We start from the raw sequence: 22324 nt of genomic DNA on the forward strand, positions 1-22324 counted from the left end.
AGAATCGATATTGCTGTCATTCTGCTCAGAAAGTTATACATTTGTTTTTTTTTTCATAAAAATAATTTTTGTGTTAACCTATATATCGATTTACCGTAAAAAAATTGTAATCCAAAATCAAATATGTATGTATCGGAATACAAAAATAAAACAGTGTTTGGTAATCACAAATAATATTAATTCGACCTGTCACACCTTTTGAGCGTAGTTATTTGTTAACGAAAACCGTCAGTTAATACGTCACGTGATTTATGCGTATTATAAGAATTGCCATATAAAACGTTTCGTTTCCCAATATATTTATTAAGTAAGTACATGTTACTTTTTTTTCGACTGGCAGCACTAAAGTGGCGTCCCCTTGAAAATCCAAACACAATCAAAAACAATTCTGCAGTTTGGTTTCGAGTTGTCGCGTCGTCTCGTCTGATTCTGGAGTGAGTTTTTTGGAAACTTTATTTGTGACATTGGTGTATAGTGTTCGTGATGAATTGAATATCCGTTGGATTAAATATTGCGTTGGAATAAAACGTGAGTTTATTTATTATGATCACTAAACCGTAATTATTGTTCATTGTTTCGATTACTTTTACCGCCTTTGTGTGTATGGATTCCGAAAGTTTGCAAATAAATTGAAATATTTATTCATTTAAAAAAAATACTGGTTAGGAAATGTAATATGAGCACTGCTTTATTATACGTACCTTTGAAAATATAATATTTGCAGTGGTATTTTATATTTTTAATCGTTTTAAAATTCGCCGTTGCCGATATTCTAGATGTAGTTGGGTAGGAAGGTATTAATAGAATAATATGTTTATTATCTTCTGTTTTAAGAAGTATGCCTAGAAATTATTGCAATATTAATAAACTATCACTGTAATTTTATTTCTGCTAGACGCCATGTCGTATAAACTTCGTTAGCATCGATTTTGTCTAGACACCCATTTTAGGGTGCTACCGGCATCGGTTTCTTTAGGGTTGAAATATTTTAGCATTCAATATTTCCCTCGAAAGGTCGTGAAAAGGTGATTTACGTTTAACCGTATGCTCATTTATCATTGCAAATTCACAAAAGACAAAGCAATCCGTTGAAATATGGGAAAATCGATAGTTGTTTTGGGATGAATGTACAATTTATACTTGGAGAAAAGGAACATTTTATGATAGGTGTAGAAGTGAATCACTTTTGCATTTAATTTTGATATTATAGTATAGCACCATGGGGTATTTTTTAGCGTCATCGAAGAGTTATGATGCATTTGAAATGTATGTTTTATCACCGTGGGTTTTGAAGCGTAGTAATTGAGTATAATACGTTTTTAATCCTTAATGATTTTAAATCTAGAGGTGATTCATATAGTATTATTGATGCAACTGATTGAATAAAGAATCATGAGGGCGCATTCAGTATAATTCGATATCCTGTTGATGCTAAATGCAGTGACATCTTTTTATTGATCTTTATTCGATATATAGTAAGTAATATGTACCTTATGCCCTCATGATATATACGATAATATACGTGTATATTAAAATTTAATATATATTTTTTTTCGATATTTTTGATATTCCAGGGTTTAAAGATGTTGTGCAAATATTTCATGTGAGTAAATGCGTAGTCCTAGGCGCAAATAAAATATAATATACAGTTTTTTTTACCGCAATGGCAGCGCCGCCTATTGAAGGTAACAACAACACACGCATTACTAACCATTGCTAATTGCGAACGTCGTGCTTCTTGACATCTGCTGTCACATTTTTAATGTTATCGGTTGCATACTTGTTTTATAAATTTTGTTTATGTGTATTTAAATTGTGAATTTAAACATGTGTGTGTTTTCTATTTTCCTTCTTTTCCTTTTAACCAGACTAAACCGCAGCAACGCGTGGCCGGGCATAGCTAGTGAATTATAATTATTGTATGATGTGTCCATACTATCCATTTGAAAATATTTATCTAAAGGATATTATTTTTTAGTTTTATGACGCATGTTCGACCATTATGAATCATAACACTGCTCTGTGTTAAATGTTGTGCCTATTATTAAAATATAAATCCTTGGCAAAACAAATCATAATAAAAAAAAACACTATAATATATTTGTAAATAATAGGTTGTAATTTTTTTTTAATTAAAAAACTTATTTTGTCCCCCTCCGTGGCGTAATGGTTAGCGTGTTTAGCTACCGTGCTAGAGGTTCCCGGTTCGATTTCAAGGGGAGGTGTAAATAAATATTGGTAATTTTACACTCCAATATTTATTTAATATTACCCTGGACTGGTCACTGAAGCGCAGGAGTGATCACCTTGCCTTTATGTAAAGTAACGATCAAGATAACACTGCGTCAATTCGATGCAATGCCCTATGAACCATTGGGTGCGGATAAGGGTTAGAAGAAGAAGAATTATTAAAAAAATGTTTCTACTTTTTCAAAAATACATTTTTAATGTAAATTGCGAGTCATCATTTATTTTGAAGAATTTTAAATGGTACCTACTTTTTCACATACTAGCGGGAGATTAGTGAAATTCTCAGATTACAGTTTTGTTATTAAGAGTACAATAAAATTCAATTAATAAATTAAAATATTTTCATCAATTGATTCGGCAGTCACTTTGTGGTAAAATCTATGCATTTTTAATTGAAGTTCTAGTAAATACCACTATTTCTTAAAATCTATTGTGATACGTATTTCTGCATCATTTTCAAACACCGTATGTGAAGCTAATTCCAAATTTAAGAGAGCTTTAAAATAAAATATTTTATACATTAAATGTTTAAATCAAACGCTTATTTATTTGAGTCAACTGAGTTGTATTTTATTGTTAAAAAAACACATAAAAAATAAATGTTGGCAGGATGTTGCGATGTCCCTCGATACTGTGGCCAGTCAAAACTGACCACTATATATGTACATCTGTAATCATTAACAGTAAAGTTCGTAGGATACGCTATTTGATTTTATTAAAATATAACGAAAAGTGGGCAGGTGCCTACTATTACTATGTGGAATAATATATAGTGTAGGGTGGGATCATTTCACGGAAGAAGAGAGGCGAGAATCCATTAATGTGATCGCTATGACTAATATCGTAACTCTTCCACAGCAGTGATCTCCAAACTTTTTCAACCGCATCTACTAATACTTCTGACCCTTAGTCGCACGCAATGGTGCACAGGGCACTGCATCGAATTTATCAATATATCAATTTTATCATTTATTATATGAAGGCAAGGTGGAAGCGCCCTTGACGTATTATTTTACGAAAATGGCGCTATATAAGTTATCCAAATTTATTATTATTATTATCAGTCCTGCGCTTCAGGTACCAGAATAATATTAAATAAATATCCCTTATATTTATTTTCTGTGTCAAAAATTCTTTTTTCAATATTTATTTTAAATGAAACAGTATACCATATGTATGTACAACTGATAACTTAGAAAATAAATTATAATTTCGTGGGTACAATATGATTGGATTTGCTGGGTTTCTAAAATGCAAAGTCGACATTTGATATTCAAATTTGCTCAACCTGTCAAAAATGTATTAACCTTTAAGAACTAAACATTCGTCGGGCGGACTACGCAATTAAAAACGTGAAACTTAATCAAAATTATTTATTAAAAATAAGAACCGAGTACATGGCACTTAAGTTTGGTTTATTAGGAATAAATGTAAGAGACATTTAACAATAAATCACTATTCCGCACAGCTACTACATATCGCTCACTCCTTTCAAGAACGTCATAAATCAAAATTCGTCAATTTTCAGTTGTGCATGTTTTCGGAATGCCCAGAAAATGTACTATATCCCAGCAAAAGAGGCATATTTTTAACTTAATATTTACCCACTCCAGGGCAGAAAGTGTTGTTTTTGCATTTTGAAGAAAAGGTATTGCTTAATTATTTTTTTAAATAAACTATATATTTTTCAAATGGAGAAAAAACCATCAGGTTTTACCTAAAAAGATCTGTTGCACAGTAAAAAGTTCAGTAAGTGGCTTGATATTTATTTTTAACACATTGTGTTATATTTTTAAACTTTAAAAACGTTCTCCTGAAAAATCAAGTATTTTGATTTATGACGTTCTTGAAAGGAGTGAGCGATATGTCAATATTGTGCGATCCACAAATGACATTGTATCTACAAATAAAGTTTACAAATCTAGGGTTAAACGTACTTTCTTTGTAAAAATTGAGAAACCGTCTTATACGATCAGAAATGATCGTGAACTTAAATTTTTGCAGTAAGCGCTATTTTTGAAGTTCGTATTTCTATTGTAATTTTGTAAAGTATTTTGAAGAAAAATGTGGCCACATAGAATTTTCTGCGCACCCCACTTTGGGGACCACTGATGTACAGTACGCCCGCCATAGGGTAGAGTCGGTAGAGCACCAGTGTCGGTGAATCGTCGCCTAATTATGGACACTAATTTTGTTTTTAAAAATATATATCCAGCCAGTTATTTATGTTTATTAAATAATAATATACATGCTGTGGAATTTTATAACTCATCTCTGTTAAGTTGTAAAGTGTTATTAGGATATAGTGTATGGGCGAGTGTTGTCACGAGTGATATTGCTCCATTTCTTGATTGACTTAATTACATTTATTCTGGTGACGAAGAGTTTCACAAGAAGGGTTCTATTTTTTAGTATCGAGTTACCAAAAACCACTAATATGAATGTTGTACATTGTAATTAAAACTTATTTTTTGATATTTCAACATAGAAGAAGTCTATTGAGATGAACATATAATTGAGATGGGAAGCTTGGGTATTAACAGGGTTTACGATCTCGCTCACTCCTTTCAAGAACGTCATAAATCAAAAAACTTGATTTTTCAAGAGAACGTTTTTAAAGTTTAAAAATATAACACAATGTATTAGAAATAAATATCAAGCCAATTATTAAACTATTTACTGTGCAACAGATATTTTTAGGTAATACCTGAAGGTTTTTTCTCCATTTGAAAAATATTTATTATATTTAAAAAAATAATTAAACATATACCTTTTCTTCAAAATGCAAAAATAACATTTTCTGTCCTGTAGCTAGTAAATATTACGTTAAAAATATGCCTCTTTTGCTGATATATATAGTGGATTTTCTGGGCATCCCGAAAATATGCACAACTGAAAATTGACGATTTTTGATTTATGACGTTCTTGAAAGGAGTGAGCGATCTGTCATTAGCTGTGTTAAATGATCACTTAGTACACTGTGTAACATTCGCCATTCTACGCACATTACCTACTTAAATTTGGGAATGTTGTATATACTTATGCTGTAAGTGACAACACGTCATTTTATGAACCAATGGTTGAATTTTTTATGTTTTGAGTTAATTAATACAGATTTTCACGAATGCACGTGTGATTCTAATTATTTCACACACTGGCAGGTTTATTCCATAAATTGTTCATAAATACCGAAAAACAAAAAAAAAACCAACGCGATATTATCACTTATCTTCAATCTATTAACGTACCTTCAATTTTGGCAAAGGTATTGGATGTTTTAAATTTTCAGGCAGTGAAATCATGTATGGTATTTTAGTCCTATATTGGTCATGAATAAAAGAAGAAGAAAAAAATATTCGAACTGGCGCTTCTTAAACGAAGAAATGCAAAGATGAAGTGCAATAAAAAGATAGTTATTCCAAACTATTGGGAATTTCGTTAAGCCTAACGATACTGGGCTGCGTTTCCATTGATTTCAAGCACGTGGGATACAGAGCGACGGTAATTTACTAGATAAACGAATGCAAGGTCAAATATTAAGTAATGAAGTGAAGTGAAGTTCTAGTGATTCAAGAACAATGTTTCAAAATTGGTTCATATGTATATAGAACTTCCAAGAATTTGAGTAGTGTGGTTGTCAATAATGGGTGGAATTGGTGAATGTTGCACGTGTGTTAAGTGATCACTCAAACCCGCCTATGACGGTCGTCAGCCCCGTAAATGCCTAGACTTCCATATTCTTCTTCATCTTTCATGAGATGTCAAAAAATAATATGAAATATTTAGTGGATCAAATGCTGCATTAGTGAACAAAAAATTGGATATTTCTTACTATACATATTGCGAATATTTTAATAAAGTTCTTTCTTGTGTTTTCATTTTAACATTGTAAATCAGAAAGATAGATACAATGTATTTTATCTTGTAATTTCATCGGACATTCCTCAGTACTCGTTAGTTAGTCATCTGACGTCAGCTTTATTTCTGCCAGCGTGATTCGGTTATCTTGTTAGGGTCTATCGCAATTGCACTAATTTATTCAGTATGTTCCCGATGTCCGTATATGTGTAAATTACACTGCATAGGAGGATACATAATTATATGTAGGGGTAATCCACTCTCGAATATATCTCATATCGCGGGATAATAACTACCTCCCAAACTAGTTTTGTGCGCCTCCGTGGTTTGATGGTTAGTGTGTTTAGGTACCGTGCTGGAGGTCCCGGGTTCGATTCCCAGGGGGAGGGTTGAAAACAAATATAAGTGATTTTGCACTCTAATATTTATTTAATATTACCCTAGACTAGTCCCTGAAGCGCAGGTGTGATCACTTGCCTTTATGTAAGTAACGATCAAGATAACGCTTCGTCAATACAATGCATTCCCCTTTGCACCATTGGGTGCGGATAAGAGTTAGTAGAAGATAATTACTATTACTAGATAACCCTAAATAATTTTTGTCGTGAATTGAAATATAAGATTGTGAGCCGTTTGAAAAATCAGTTTGGTATTTTTATAATATAAAAAAAAATATTGACATTTTTAAAGCGTTGTGATATATATTTAATCCACAAACTGACCAGAATGGAATCGGAGGAAGACCAAGGAAAACTTGGTGGTATCGAATACTTCAAGTGCGAAGCGAGGTTCGTTGTGAGTCGCGTAATGAAGGAACAGAACGTTCGTTGTGTGCAGCGGCGTCCGTTATGCGAGGCATCACTGTATTTCATAAAAAATAAAAATAAATTGACTAATGTATTTTTATTACTACCGTTAATTACAATATATTATAATAATTGTATTCAAAATTAACGTACATTGTCATCGATTTGAGGATCCATTATCTGTACTTTTGTGTAAATCTACTCGCATAAAGGAACATATTCACTTTTGTGTTCGTAGATTTCTTGTGTATTAGTTACTCCACGTTCTATGAATTTTATTTTAAGAGTCGTACGAGCAAAGGTTTAATTTTTTATTGTTATAACCAGCCTGTTTACAATATGAATAGTGTCTTAGCTTTTGTATGCTGTTCCTTCGGGGTCATATTGCAGGGGCGCAAAACATTTTTTTCTATGAAGTGTAATTTATGTAATACATAAATCTGCATATGCAATAATATAATTAGGGTTGTATATATTACATAGTATAACAAATGAGCTATAAAATTATAAGAAAAATGTTAGGTGCTTCGCCCCTTATACAATATTTAGGGAAAATGGCGTTAAGTAATAAACTCAATAGGAGTAATAAATACGTAAATAAAAGTGTTAAGGGTTACATATTTCGCTTTGACGATTAACTATCTTACTAGCTAAACATGATGCCACTCCCCCACATGGGTAGGCAGAGAGAATAGTACGTCAAACCAATATGTCTTAGCAAACAATCTTCGCCTTCTCATACATACCCGCCGATTATTGCGACTCCTGACCTGACCACAGTTATAGCAAATAAAATCGTATCAGCGAAAGCTAAACTGGCAGTACACAGTGTTCCAAACCTATTTTATGGAATTATATATTAAATATTAAAATCAAACAACGATTTTTAGAGTCTTACTTAACCAAAAAATACAAAAATTAAATTTGTGACAATTGTTTCACCTCGTTACGGCATTTTTAAATCTATTGTACGGAAGTGAAGCATGAAGTTGGCAAAAGGATGAAAGTAGACTGTATGTAGTCGAAATGCGTTCTCTCAGACGAATGTGCGACTTACGTTGTGCATTTATATTTGTTTTCCTGAAAAAGGTTTCGTGCCACTCGAGCATTTGTAGAGAGAGGCGCTCTGGATTCTATTCGTGTAATTAGTCCCTTCGAGCCTGTTTTCTTTATCTCGGACTGTGTGCGCTGTGTGCGTGTTACAGCGCATCACGCATCTCGCATCTCGCCCGACAGCCGTGTTGTGTTCCGCGATACAATGCAGCCTCAGATGTAACGAGAAGATATCCAGACCTTGGGAATACTGAGAATACTCGATAGCCCCAGGTACCTATCTACCTACAGAGCCCGAGTACAAAGGCTTACGACGCACCGAAAAGGATTAAAAAAATAATTAGCCAAAAACACGTTTTATGTGCCTTACTTCAAAATGCTTACGATGCTGATAATAATAGTAATAATTCTTCAATCCCTTATCCGCACCATAATGGTTCAAAAGGCACTGTATCATATAAACGCAGTGTTATCTTGATCGTTAACACATAAAGGAAAGGCGATAAGCCCTCTGCTTCAGGTACCAGTCCAGTGTAATATTGAATAAATATTAGAGTGAAAAAATCACTTATATTTATTTGACCCCCCCCCCTGGGAATCGATCCCGGGCCCATAGACATCAACAAATAGAGCCGCCAATAATTTATCAGTGTTACCAACATTAAAATAACTCCATCGTTTCTGTGACGTCATTCATTGCCTACTTACGAAAATAACGTTTTTTCGAAGGCGATTTTTGCAAAAGAAAATGATGGATGAAAATATTCCTTTATAGAAAAAATCCTTTATAGGTTGAGTATGTTAAATTAGATATTCCTCCCGTCTGACAAAGATCCATTCCCAACTTTATGGTACGCGACTTCGGAGCATCGTTTCGGTATTAAATTGTTGGCTGTGTTGGAAATCCAATTATATCGTCGTTACATCCGCTGCTGTGAAAAATAGGTTCCTTTGCGCGTAACTGTGCGTGTCGAATCAACCAACTAAATGGAGGGCGATTTTGTTAGCGCAGTTTCATTACCAGACTCTTGGACAACGAACCCACATAATATAATAAAACATCAACTGTATAGTTTTTTTTTTAAATATTTTGTTTCTATAAAATTTGGGAAAAAACTGCATAGTCGTTGTTTTATTATATAAAATTTAATTCTACCAAGAAATGTCAGTACAAAACTTGAACCTATATAAATAAAAATGTAACTATAATTTATATTTGACGCACAAACTTTGTGATTTTCCATTTTATAATTAAAATGTAACTTTGTTTTAAAATCACTATAAATATTTTATTATAATTCAATTATAATGTCTACCGGTTTCGAAGCTAACCGCATCTTTAACACTATCTACTTAACCAAATTTTAAATATTTTGTCGGTTAGGCAAAAGAGCTTGGGAAGATCTCAAGTGGCTTTATTTTTTAAAAGCAAAGTTACATTTTAATTATTAACAAAAAAATGTAACTGTTCGTTTGTTCAAAGTTATTCAAGTTTTGGCACTGCGTTGCATTCGAATACGCGCGTGTTTTTATATGTTCTTTGCTTTCTTTTTCATTTAACCAGACTGAGTCACAGCAATGCTTGGCCTGCTACAGCTAGTATTAAGGCCCAGCATTACTTAAGTCGATTCATTCCAACGGAGAGGTCACATGTCTCTTCACGCCCGATTTTTCTAAAGAATGAATATTGGATATTTATTTTGTTTTTAGGAACATACCAATGATGAAAAATATTTTTATATAGTCGAACTCGGTTATTACGAGCACGGTTATAGCGAGATCTCGGATATGACGAGGAAACATTCGTTAAATTTTGGTTTCTTGTTTTCTCCATACATTCACGGTTATAATGAGTAACTTCTCGGCCATAGCGAGCAAAAAGAAATTGCTTTTATACATTTATTTTTTAACTCCTTACCTTTCAATAACTCTTCTTTTCAAACCATATAATTATTTCGAAGAATTTTTTTTTTCAATGCAAAAACGGTGTTTTAAAAAGAAAAATACGTAAAATGTTACCTGGATTTAGAGAAAATTAACTTACTTAACAAATGCTGAGCCTTAAAATAGATAAATGGAAAATTTCTAGAATTTACATAGTGCGGATAAGGGTAAGAAAAAACAAAAATACATATGTAGTTATTATTGAAAAAATGCATTTGTTTCCAATATACATTTTTTTTTAAATCGGGCATGAACAGATATGTGACCTCTCCGGTTGTCTCCGGTGGAATGAATTCTGTGTTAGCGAATATCCCCTTAATAACATGGTCGTTCCCTTAAAGTATTACCCACGGTTTACTTTAGCATATCGCTCACTCCTTTCAAGAACGTCATAAATCAAAAAACCTGATTTTTCAGGAGAACGTTTTTAGTTTAAAAATATAACACAATGTACTAAAAATAAATATCAAGCCACTTATTGAACTTTTGACTGTGCAACAGATCTTTTTAGGTAAAACGTGAAGGTTTTTTCTCCATTTGAAAAATATTTAGTATATTTAAAAAAATATTATACAATACATTTTCTTCAAAATGCAAAAACAACATTTTCTGCCCTGTAGCGAGTAAATATTAAGTTAAAAATATGCCGCTTTTGCTGGGATATAGTACATTTTCTGGGCTTTCCGAAAACATGCACAACTGAAAATTTTAATTTTTTGATTTATGACGTTCTTGAAAGGAGTGAGCGATATGTTTATCACGTCGATGGTTGAAATGTATATCTCTCTTTATAGAACCCTCCATAAAAAATATTTACGAGATGATAAACGTTACCATCATCAACTAGCGGTACCGAGAACGGAATGTTTCCTTTAACCGATTTGTGTACAAGCTTTGGTCGTTTCCCATTAATATAATATTTACGTTCCATGGGTTTACCGTAGAGAGATGAGGGTGTCAGAATATACATAGGTATAGACAGGGCTTTTTTCATGTAACGCGGTGGAACGGCGTCCGGCACCCATTTTTACATTTTTTTTTAAATTTTCAAAATCAATTTGACGAAACAATGTTTGCGCTTACGTAATTACAATTTATATTAATATAAATTTTCGAAATGCTAATGTAATAAATATTTAAATGATATTAGAATATATATTTTTTTGAAACCTATCAGCTGAAGCTAAACTGGCGGTACACAACGGAGTCCTGGTTCCAACTCTAATGTATGGAGGTGAAACATGGAGTTGGCAAAAGAAGGATGAAAGTAGACTGAATGCAGTCGAAATGCGATCTCTCAGAAGAATGTGCGAAAAACGATAGTTTCGAATAGTAAAATAAGGAAGGGATGCAAAGCTGAGCTAAGCATTATCGATAAAATTAAGAAAGGTGTGTTGAGATGCTTTGGACATGTAGAACGAATGAGTGAGAAAAGAACGGTAAAACAAAATTTATGAGGCGAATGTAATTGGGAAAAGGAGCAGAGGAAGACTGAGAAAAACATGGCACGATCAGGTATACTTGAAAGTGGTCAGGTTAGGAGTCGTAATAATCGCCGGGTATGTATGAGGAGATGCATGAACGTGGAAGAGGCGAAGAATGTTTGCAAAGACAGAGTGGTGTGGCGTTCTATTCTCTCTGCCTACCCCTGCGGGGAAGCGGCGTGATAGTTAGTTAGTTATTTATTTTTTTTATTAAAAAGCTTGAAATGAAGTGAGTTCTGAGACCTTTTTTGTTTTAAAAAAAGCCATGGGTATAGACATCGGTATATAACCCTTCCAACTCCCATAGGGTGACCATGATCAAAAAATATAAATGTTTATTAGAATTTATTTGTAACATTATTTACATTAAATTTTGATTTGAACATAGGCACCAGGATAATAAAGCTGTATAATCAATGCCTGAATTTCAATCTGAGAGATGCGTTTAATATAAAAACGTAGACGATATACGGACAGATTCCGGGCAAAGGAACATTTTAATTTATACGTTTTTTGAAATATAAAAATTGAATTGAATATTTGGACAAAATATTTCAATTTATACGTTATAATATATAAAAATGGGAATAAACAAATTTATAAGGCGGATGTAGTTGGCAATAGAAGCAGAGGAAGACAGGAAAATTATTTCACCGTGATCACGTATTTCAAATACTTTAAAGCGGTCAGGCCAGGAGTCGGAATAATCGGCGTGTATGTATGAGAAGATTTATGAATGTGGAAGAGGCGAAAATGATGTGCAAAGACAGATGTGGTGTGGTGTGGCGTTCTATTATCTCTGCCTACCCCTGCGGGGAAGCGGCGTGATGGTTATTTAGTTATTTATTATATTAAAATCATTTCATAAAGTACCAAACATATTTGTTAAAAAGTACCAAACATATTTGTTAAAAAGTACCAAACATATTTGCTAACACAAAGACTATTTGTTAGATGTTAACTACCTAAGTTTGTGTAGATTTAAAATTTTGCTGAGATTGTTTATTGAAGAGACAGATTTAAGCTACTTTTTCTTGTAGTACATGATTGCTAACTTTTTACCTTTTACTTTTTCATCTTTTTTATGTTTTTAAGTTAATTTTATTTAAAAATAATAAAAAAAAAATTGTTTTCTGACACTCAAGTATTTTTTGTATTTTTGTATTTCTAGTTCTTCTTATAATACCTATACCCTTTCTTATGACCTAATTTATATTGTACCACACACAGGTCATGCCTTTGATTGTCTTTTTTTTATTTATATTTATATTTTATTCATATTTTTTTGTTTATGTCATGTAATGCAAAAGATTTAAAAGAAAGAAATTTATATATATATATATATATATATATATATATATATATATATATATATATATATATATATATATATATATATATATATATATATATGTGTGTATATATATATATATATATATATATATATATATATATATATATATATATATATATATATATATATATATATATATATATATAGTAAATTTAGGAAAAATGTAAAATATGTAGTAGGAAACAATGAACTAAAACTAACAAAGTAAGAAAATATCACAATGAAAAAAATGTATCAAACATATCGCTCACTCCTTTCAACAACGTCATATATCAAAAATCGTCAATTTTTAGTTTCAATGTTTTCGGAATGCCCAGAAAATGTACTTTATCCCAGCAAAAGCGGCATATTTTTAACTTAACATTTACCCGCTACAGGGCAGAAAGTGTTGTTTTTGCATTTTGAAAAAAAGGTATTGTTTAATTTTTTTTTTTAATATACTAATTATTTTTCAAATGGAGAAAAAACATTCAGGTTTTACCTAAACAGATCTGTTGACAGTAAAAAGTTCAATAAGTGGCTTGATATTTATTTTTAATACATTTTATTATATTTGTAAACTTTAAAAACGATCTCCTGAAAAATCAAGTTTTTGATAAATGACGTTGTTGAAAGGAGTGAGCGATATGGAGTGAAAACAAAATGTAATAACAATAATGCAGTATAAAAAAGTAAGAAAATGTAAAAAAAAACATAAGTATGCATTAAATGTAGCGAAAATATGAGTCAGTAAGACAACATGCTAGTACTCTAACGGTTTTCATCTACACGTGTAAAATATACCGAAATATGCTATGTTTATTGCCACATTGCTATGTAAAAGTAAAAGAATAGTAAATATCTCTGTTCTGCGAACCATAACACCGAATGATTTGGTTATGTGTTTGTAGCAGGTAACAAACCCACAAATAACCGTTACTGTCACTCCAAATAAACTATCTGGGCGTTTGTCCACTACCCGGAATTCCGTGTAATTTTACCGTCCGGCACGTGAGTTAGCGTTTTAAAACGACGATTTTACGATCGAATTTACGCGCAACGTGTTCACGCACCGATCAAGAGCTCCGATCCGAAGAAAGATGGACAAAAGCACAAGCCAATCCAAGCCAATCGTCATTTTAAAACGTTAACTGACGTGCCGGACAGTAAAATTACACGGAATTCCGGGTAGTGGACAAGCGCCCTCTGGGTACATTTTAGCAATAAGCCCGCCAATGCTCTTATTTATTTTCCGTACTTCAAGTTTAAATAAACAAATTAAACGTACAATTCATTATTTCATAGGAAAAAATATGTCCACGTCAATCATTTTCATTCAAGAATAAATTTTATTTACATTAATTTTAGTGTTTTAAAAATCTTTGTTCATAAATTATGGTTTTATTATTAAAGGGTGTACTCGTACGTACAAATTCATTACGCGACCGGCTGCGCGAGAAGCCACACGTGTGACAGCGCACAATTTTCTTTTTAGAATATAATGAATTAATTTTTTTTTATTATATTAAAAAAACACATAAAAATTAATATTGTGACAGTTGTTTCGCCTAGTTATGGCATTTTCAAACGAATGTCTTTCGTTTGAAAATGCCATAACTAGGCGAAAAAATTGTCACAATATTAAATTTTATGTGTTGTTCAATAAAATACAGCTTAGTAGACTCAAAAAATCTGTGCTTGATTTAAAAATTAATACATAAACTTAAAAAAATTATCCAATCTTTTTTTGTTTTTTTTTTGTAATCTTCGAAATCGAAATAATTCAAATTTTTCTCTACTCCTGTTAATACGCAACATGTCTAACACAAATCTCAAGCGCGAGTTTAGATAACGCTGTATTAACATTAGAAAAGTAAAATGGCATAAAGGTCATTTAAAAAATAAACATTCATAGCAAAATTTTAAAGTTCCCAACGAAGTAAATAAAGTGATATTTCACTCTAATTATAATAATTTACATTATGTCACACTGGACTGTTAACTTGTATCATCTTGTCTTTACGTAATTAACAATTAAGAAAACGATGCGCCCATGTGGTGCCCTATTCACCATTGTAGCTCGTTATAACCGTGCATAAATGTATGGAGATAATCACTAACCAAAACGCCAAGTAATGTTTCCTCGTTATATCCGACATCTTGCTATATCTGTGCTCGTAATAGCCGAGTTCGACTGTATTGATATTTATTTTATGACTCATTTCTGTTTTTTTATCTGCAATAGAAAGGGAAATGCCACTTTTGAATTACATATATGATTCAAAACAATACATGTTTTATACATATCTACTTTTATTTAATAAAAGAGTGTTTAGTTGTGATAACAAGTGTTTAATTCCAACTTTAACAGTACTTTATATTATATTTATTGGGACTTTTATTTGTTTTTTCAGGAATAGTAAAAAGTCACAATGAGTGAGAGCGAAGTGATTGCGATCGAAGAGAAAAAAAGCTTAGACAAGAAGGAAATAGAGGATGAAGAACGAGAGAAGATGCTCAATGCCGGGAACAAACTTCAGGAGGAGAGTGCCAAGATAGTGACAGAGGCGGCGGAAGATGTGAAGGTGGCTGTGGAATCCATCACGGAGGAGGGGAGGGAGGTCAAACCCAAGTACATCCCCATCGGCGGGATCAAAATGCCCGGCTTCTTCACCAGAAGCAAATCCAAGGAAAAGTGCAAGGTATGCAATACTTCTACCTGCAAGGACTAGACTAAAATGCCATATATACCACGTCGGTAAAGTCTTGAAATAAGCTCATTTCCTAAACCGTACAATTTCAAGTTTCAATTAAAAACTATGATTTGTTTGAAATAACCTTAACAACCGCATGTAAATGTGAGATATACGCCTATAATTGCACACGTTGGAAATTTTATCCAAAATTTCATCTGTATAAACATAGAGGCACAACCATCTATATTTTTTTCTGGATATTTTTTTGTAACTCCTTGAGTTCCACAAAAGCTCTGATAGTTTCGTTGAGTGTTGGTGTCTGACCAGTTCATATCATCAACATCCCCGTTACAATCATCAGAATCACTCAAAACCATTCGCATAACCCTAGGACCTCTTATAGCTTCTCTAATTATTTCAGAACCACTATCGAAATCACTATTGACTTCACTGTCACTTAATATCCAAACAAATTCGGTCGGACCATAAAAAATATCACGGATACTCGAGACAAGATTTGAAAAGGGCCGAATCCGAGTAACATTTTAGAAATAAGATACAAACGTTCATGAAATCAACTCGTAGCCATGACACAAACCTTTTTAAGTAGTGTGAATTTATTTTCGAATGAATAAATGTCTTGATTTACTCAATAGATGTCATTGAGTTGACTACTTATAAACCCGCGATAACTAAGTAAATAAAGTGTTAAGACAGTTTTGCCAGCGGTATATTATTTCCTTTTTAACTTTTTTTTTCTCATCTCCACCTTTAAAATTTACTGCCAACTGCTGCTAAAGAAACACTCGACTAAATTGACAGGATGGTGCTGATGATGGTGCCCAGGGAGAACTGCTGGAGAAGCCATCGGCCGAAGGAACGGAGCCAACCAAAGAAAACACAGGAGACAAGGAGTCCACCGAACCGACGCTGAAAAGTCGTCTGTCTTCTATCAAAATTCCAAACCCGTTTGCTAAGAAACCAAAGAACGCAGCACCAGTCTCCGAGGATGCTCCAAAGGAACCAGGTAAAAAAGAATATCAAAATAAATAAATAAAAAATAAAAAACTTTCTCAAAGTTTCAAAAAAGTATTATCTTATGACATAAAAATGATAAGCAACTTACTACTTACATAAGTACATAATATCGTGGGAATTGGTGAATGTTACACGTGTGTAAAGTGAACACTTAGACCAGCCTATGACAGTTGTAAGGTCCGTAAATACACAGACTTCCATATTTTTCTTCATCTATATTGAGATGTCAAAAAATATTCCTTTAATTACATCAAAACCACATTTTACTGTACGTATAAGTAATTCATTACTAAAGAATAAAAATGTTTTTTCAGAAACCGCAAACACTGAAAATACAGCACAGAAGAAGGGATTGCTCAATGCCATTCGGTTGCCGATAGTAAACATGATCCCTCGCAAACTGCGCAGCCACGGAGATGCCCCCGTCGACGCTGAAGCCGGACTGGACTCCTCCAAGACCGCGGAACTCGCTTCCATGGAGACCCTCGATGACAACAAGAGCACCGAGAAGGTAGCCGCTCAAAATGAGGACGGCATGGAAAATGTAAAACTGGATATTGACGTGAGTACTCCCTTAAAAACAGGCGCGTATTCTAATGCAAAATTGTGTCAAAATTTCAAAGCAATCGGTGAATAACAGATTTCAGACTGAATAATGTTTAGACAAATGAATATTCTCTTTTAACACACTTCAGATGGGTGTTTTTTACTCCTGCGGACCGCTGGTGACGGGATTTTATAGTTATTGTATGTGTACATATAAATTTAGTTAAGAGCTTAACAAAGATAGGTACATAATATTCATATAAAAACATTGAACATGTAATTCCTGCTATTCTGACTTTGAATTGAGGCCGGGTAAAAATACACTTCCTATTTTTAAGCATCAATCGACCTGACGGGTAGGAATACCTTTCCTATCCATAGTGTGTTAATAGTTTCTGTAATATGTATAATGAAATGAGTTTTTTATTTTAAATTGATTTAAATAAAAAAGTATTATTGATAAAGATGTATGTGGTTTATTATTTTATAATTTTTTTTAAAAATAGTTTCCTTATATAAACTTGCTTGTTGCAATCTAATATTTTGTGAAAAAACCCCTAGCATTTAGGGGTTAATAATTTTAATTACCTACCACTGTTTGCATTAATGAGTTTTTACTATAATTCACGCTATGACTAATATTTCGTTAGAAGTTTTTTAAAAATTATTTTGGTTATATTATTACAGGACAAAGCTGAAGATGCTAACGGTGCCCTGAAAGAAAAGCTGACTTTACGAGAGAGAATACGCCAAAAGAAATTCATAATCGGTACGATTTCCACGTTTCTATAAAGATTTTCTCTTAAAACATTTCACAAATGAGATGAGTTAATATTTCAGTTTATAAATATAATTTGTTTATAAAGTCATCCTTTATTTTTCCAGATGACTTGGCAATTATCGGAGGCATTATAATTTTCATAATTCTTTTGATTATCATAATTGCCGTGACTGTCGGCGGAAGCGGGCTGGTGGAGTCTCCTATTAAAGATGGTCGTTACGTCGACGCGGTTACGTCTTGCGGATTGGTCGAAGGGTAAGTTTGTAAATCGAATTTATTTTATTAAGAGTTTCCCAAATTTTTTATAAATATAAAATAGTCGATTCAAAAGATAATATCTGTCTCGCGTTGGAATCGAATAATGTACGGGTATTAATGTATTTTTTTGTTTATAGAGTTTTGGAAGATGGCGCTTTTGCCTTCAGAGGTATTCCGTACGCTATCCCCCCGGTTGGAGAAAACCGCTGGAAAGTCGCTCAACCGCTAGACTCCATCGAGGCTTGTTGGAACGGCACTTTGAAGGCGCACAACGCCACTTCGGTCTGTCGACAGATATACGGCAATGGGACGCAGGACGGCGTGGAGGACTGTCTCACTCTGGACGTCATCACCCCTCACGTCCGCTACGACACTCCGCTCCCCGTCATCGTACTCGTCGGCAGCAACACTCTCACGGGGGGCTCCCCCGGCAAGCTGAGACCCTCCACCCGCTACGCCAGGTCCAAGGACGTCCTCTTCGTCCGCCCCAACTTCCGCGTCGGCGTTCTCGGATTCCTCGCTCTCGACTCTCTGTCCAAATCCGTCCATCCCCCTACTTCCGGGAACTACGGTCTGAGCGACATCATCGCCGCCCTCAAGTGGGTGCAACTGAACATCAAGCACTTCGGGGGGGATCCCAAGGCCGTCACTCTGTTCGGTCACCGAGCCGGGGGCACGCTGGTGACGGCGCTGACCAACCTGAAGAAGGCCGACACTCTGTTTGCCCGGGCGTGGGTGTCCTCCGGAGCGGCCCTGTTCCCGGGCAAGCCGCTGCCCGAGAGCGAGCAAGCAAATCGGCGCTACATGGATCTGGTCAACTGCCAGGACGCTAAATGCCTTCGCGATACCGATCTCGACAAGGCGCTCGACTCCGTGCCCGACATATGGAGGGGAGATTCTCCGGACCTCCCCGCTGCGGACGAAGAGCCCGACAAGAGACACGAGTGGATGGTGTTGGACGGTTCCATCCTCACGACGCACGTCATGGAGGCGCTGCCCGAATCTAAGATACCTCTGGTGATCGGGACGACGGCTCACGTGGGCGCTTCCGACAAGCTACTGCTGCGTCACACCAACTGGACCTCGGAGCTGGTGGCCAAGCACGTGCGGGACAGCAAGCTGGGGCGGCTGGAACTGGCGGAGGAGGCGCTGCGCCGGTACAACGCCACATACTCGGGACTGGCGGCCATGATCTCCGACATCCGGACGGTGTGCCCGCTGCTGGCGCTGGCGCGCCTGCGCCCGGCCACGCCCTTCTACGTGGTAACGCAGCCTGGCGGGGAGGAGGGCGTGGCGGACGTGGACTCGGACGTGTCGGCTATCCTGGGCCGCTACGAGCCCAAGACGCCGGAGCAGCGCAGGTACGTGTCAGCCATGCAGCAGCTTTTCTACCACTACGTGTGGCACGGCGCCGTGCCGCAGGCCGACTCCAAGCGGGAGCTCTCCATCCTGCAGGTGGGCCAGGACGTGCTGCCCATCAGAGAATATCCCAACTGCGATTTGTGGATTTCTAAGGATGTAGTTCCTCGCTTCGCTCGACAAGACTAATTTTTCATTATTTATATTGGCGCGACTTCACCTCGAGTATGATATTATTATTATTAGCGATGTCCGCTTTTGTATTATGTCCATGTGTAGTAATTAAAACCAAATATACACCGGTTAAACTAATCTTAAAATATTTTGCTGCTGCAAAATACGCATTTATCGTGTTGACAGGAGATAAAGGAAACGTAAAATGTGATCATAGTTAGAGGGGAAGTTGAAGGGAGTACGAGGAATAGGAGATAATATCGAGAGCTTAAAGTGGCGAGTGATCTGTAAATACTATTGGGTACAAATGGTAGTAACTTTTATCCGAGAAAAATGGATATTTATATTCTTAATCCTTTTGTATACATTTTATTTTCTGATGGAAATGCAAAAACAAGTTTGTATAAAAGTTGATCAAATACGGAGGATGAGATCTGTCCGAGTTAGCCGTAGCATATCAGAAACAACATTAAATGTAATTAGGACGCATAATGTATTATTATTCATTTTGGAGAATTTCATCAAAAATATATCGTTTGTTTTTTACAAGTTTGTAAATTAATTAAGGAACATTTTTACAAAAGCCTGTGATGTATTTAATTTAGTTAAGCCCAACCAAATCCCATTAAGACTGATTTTGCTTAAAAATCTCAAATTTCATTAGACAAATTCATATACACGTATAATGCATTACAAAGTATTGACATTAACAAATCACACGTTCATTATTTTATATCATTAACAAGATTGTCTTGTGTCGCTTTAAAGAAAAACGCAAACCAAATATTAGCAGGCTCCAAAAATGAACGCAAATTATTTACATAAGTGAATTGTAGAATTTCATAATTATAAGATAATTGTTATTTTCTTGACTTTTTACACCAAATAACATACAATATAATTTTTGACGAAATAGTTTCTGTATTCTTCAAATTATATAATGTATGAAAGTTTGTGAATATGCATACATTGACATGTTTAAGTACATCCAAAAACACACCCTTTGTAACACACTTTATTAAAAATGATATTATTTCTTATCTGATCTCAATCAACCAAATGCTATTTGAACCATATTAGACTTCTGCTTTTAGTATTCTTTATTTGTGAAAGTGTTAAATATTTTCTTAGTACCTGCATTTAACATAATTTTATCACAGTACAATTATTTAAATTTTAAAAAGAATATGCATAGTAATAATTCGCATTTATATATGCATTTACATTTTTAAAGTATTTCATATACCATCCCCGAAAGATTAATTCTAAAAATTATTTGTTATACCAAATTATCTTTAACGCCGGCTATATAAAAATTGTATTTTAACCCTTTGCACTCAAGTTTTTTTGGCATACTGCCAACTCAATCAAATTCTGTAACTTATAAAACTATTTAATTGTATTTGATGTTTCTAAAGATATTGCACACTTTGTAGAGATCTATCCAAAGTGTATGATGTTTTGTACATCATGTGTATATGTATTTTTTTGAGTACATTTAATGTTGTGGACAATTACTTGTCAGAAAAAAATTGTACCACTTTTTGTTTAGTATTTTTATGGTACAATGTCTCATTGTTCTCAATGAGTGTATGATATATAATGAGTTCTCAATAGAGTTTTGTCTTTTGTTTTCAATTATTGTTCGGTGAATTTTCTACAGCTATTTAAATTTGGATGCAAATGTGTCCCAGTAAGTTACTAAATCATTGACAAATACTCATAGGCTAAAAAGAATCATATCTCATCTCGTGTCCGATACATTCAATTTACCAAAATGCTAAACATTTCCCGTCCAACAAATTATTAATAGAGGAAATGATTACGACAATATGAAATAATTAGTCCCGGTGTAGTAGATGATTTCCTCTATACATATAATTTATCTCGATAGTTTGTTAGAAAACCAAGATCCATGTAGATATACAAAACAGATTTTGTAATTTTCTACGGGAACGTTTGTGTTCTTAGATATTTCACCAATTTTTCTCTGTAATCCTATAATCTTGCCATTAGGCTTAATTACTTACAAAACTTAATTGTATTTGATATAATGTATACCTTTGATCATAAATACTGCTTTTGATACTTCATTAGGAATTATTGTAACCCAATGAATATTTTATAAGTGATATTTTAGCATGTAAATTTATTTATTGATATTTTTTATTATGATGTATTTCTATTTACATTTTTACTGCCATTTTTAAAGTACATTAACAAATCCAAAAATGATATTTCACATCATGTTTAGTGAATGAACTTTATATTACTATACTTGTAATTTTGTATAATAGTGTCCTTTCAAATTCCCATAGTTTTAAAAGTAAATATGTTTTTGATTAATCACACCGTTTGCAAGCTTGTATGGTCGGGTCAATGTATCATGTCCCATTTTTATGTCTGTAATAATAAATATTTGATTGTGTAAAAATCTAATTTTATTTCTTTACCCGAGCCAATAAACATTTTCCACTTTTCCTAAATGTTTAACCCTTTGCACTCAAAAGTTTTTTGGTATGTGCATACCTCCAACTTATTTAAATACCGAAACTTGTTACTATTTGATTGTACTTTTATGATTAACATTCCCCGTACACCCCTGCTACCCTGCCCCTAGCGGGCGCTTTGGGTCATATTTCAGGTTGTTAGGATTACTGCGCCGTAACAGAAGCGACGTTACAGAGAGTGCCAGCAGCAGTGAAGACAACGAATCTAATTCTAACCTTAACCAATTAAGACAG

The 22324-nt window shown here is 34.1% G+C and overlaps 1 protein-coding gene across 1 annotated transcript; it reads left to right on the forward strand.

Annotated features, from left to right (window-relative positions):
• Positions 1-358: 358 nt before the first annotated feature.
• On the forward strand, positions 359-22014 carry LOC148309935 (neurotactin-like). Its single transcript, XM_088259305.1, has 7 exons — positions 359-528; positions 15143-15430; positions 16247-16451; positions 16777-17024; positions 17696-17777; positions 17894-18044; positions 18185-22014. Exons 2-7 carry the CDS (start codon positions 15161-15163, stop codon positions 19593-19595), a joined length of 2367 nt encoding a protein of 788 aa, XP_088115431.1. The 5' UTR covers positions 359-528; positions 15143-15160; the 3' UTR covers positions 19596-22014.
• The last annotated feature ends 310 nt before the right edge of the window (positions 22015-22324 follow it).

Source organism: Brachycentrus maculatus, unplaced genomic scaffold (genome assembly GCF_059751285.1).
Source record: "Brachycentrus maculatus isolate JH-2025_06_01 unplaced genomic scaffold, ASM5975128v1 h1tg000115l, whole genome shotgun sequence".
Classification (NCBI taxonomy): Eukaryota; Metazoa; Arthropoda; class Insecta; order Trichoptera; family Brachycentridae; genus Brachycentrus; species Brachycentrus maculatus.

What these genes read in the sequence shown, in the direction of transcription:
- LOC148309935 (XM_088259305.1), top strand. Translation starts at nt 15,161, where the DNA reads ATGAGTGAGAGCGAAGTGATTGCGATCGAAGAGAAAAAAAGCTTAGAC. An exon ending in CCAAAAGAAATTCATAATCG is followed by an intron (nt 17,778 to 17,893) that starts GTACGATTTCCA and finishes TTATTTTTCCAG; the next exon opens with ATGACTTGGCAATTATCGGA. An exon ending in TCTTGCGGATTGGTCGAAGG is followed by an intron (nt 18,045 to 18,184) that starts GTAAGTTTGTAA and finishes TTTTGTTTATAG; the next exon opens with AGTTTTGGAAGATGGCGCTT.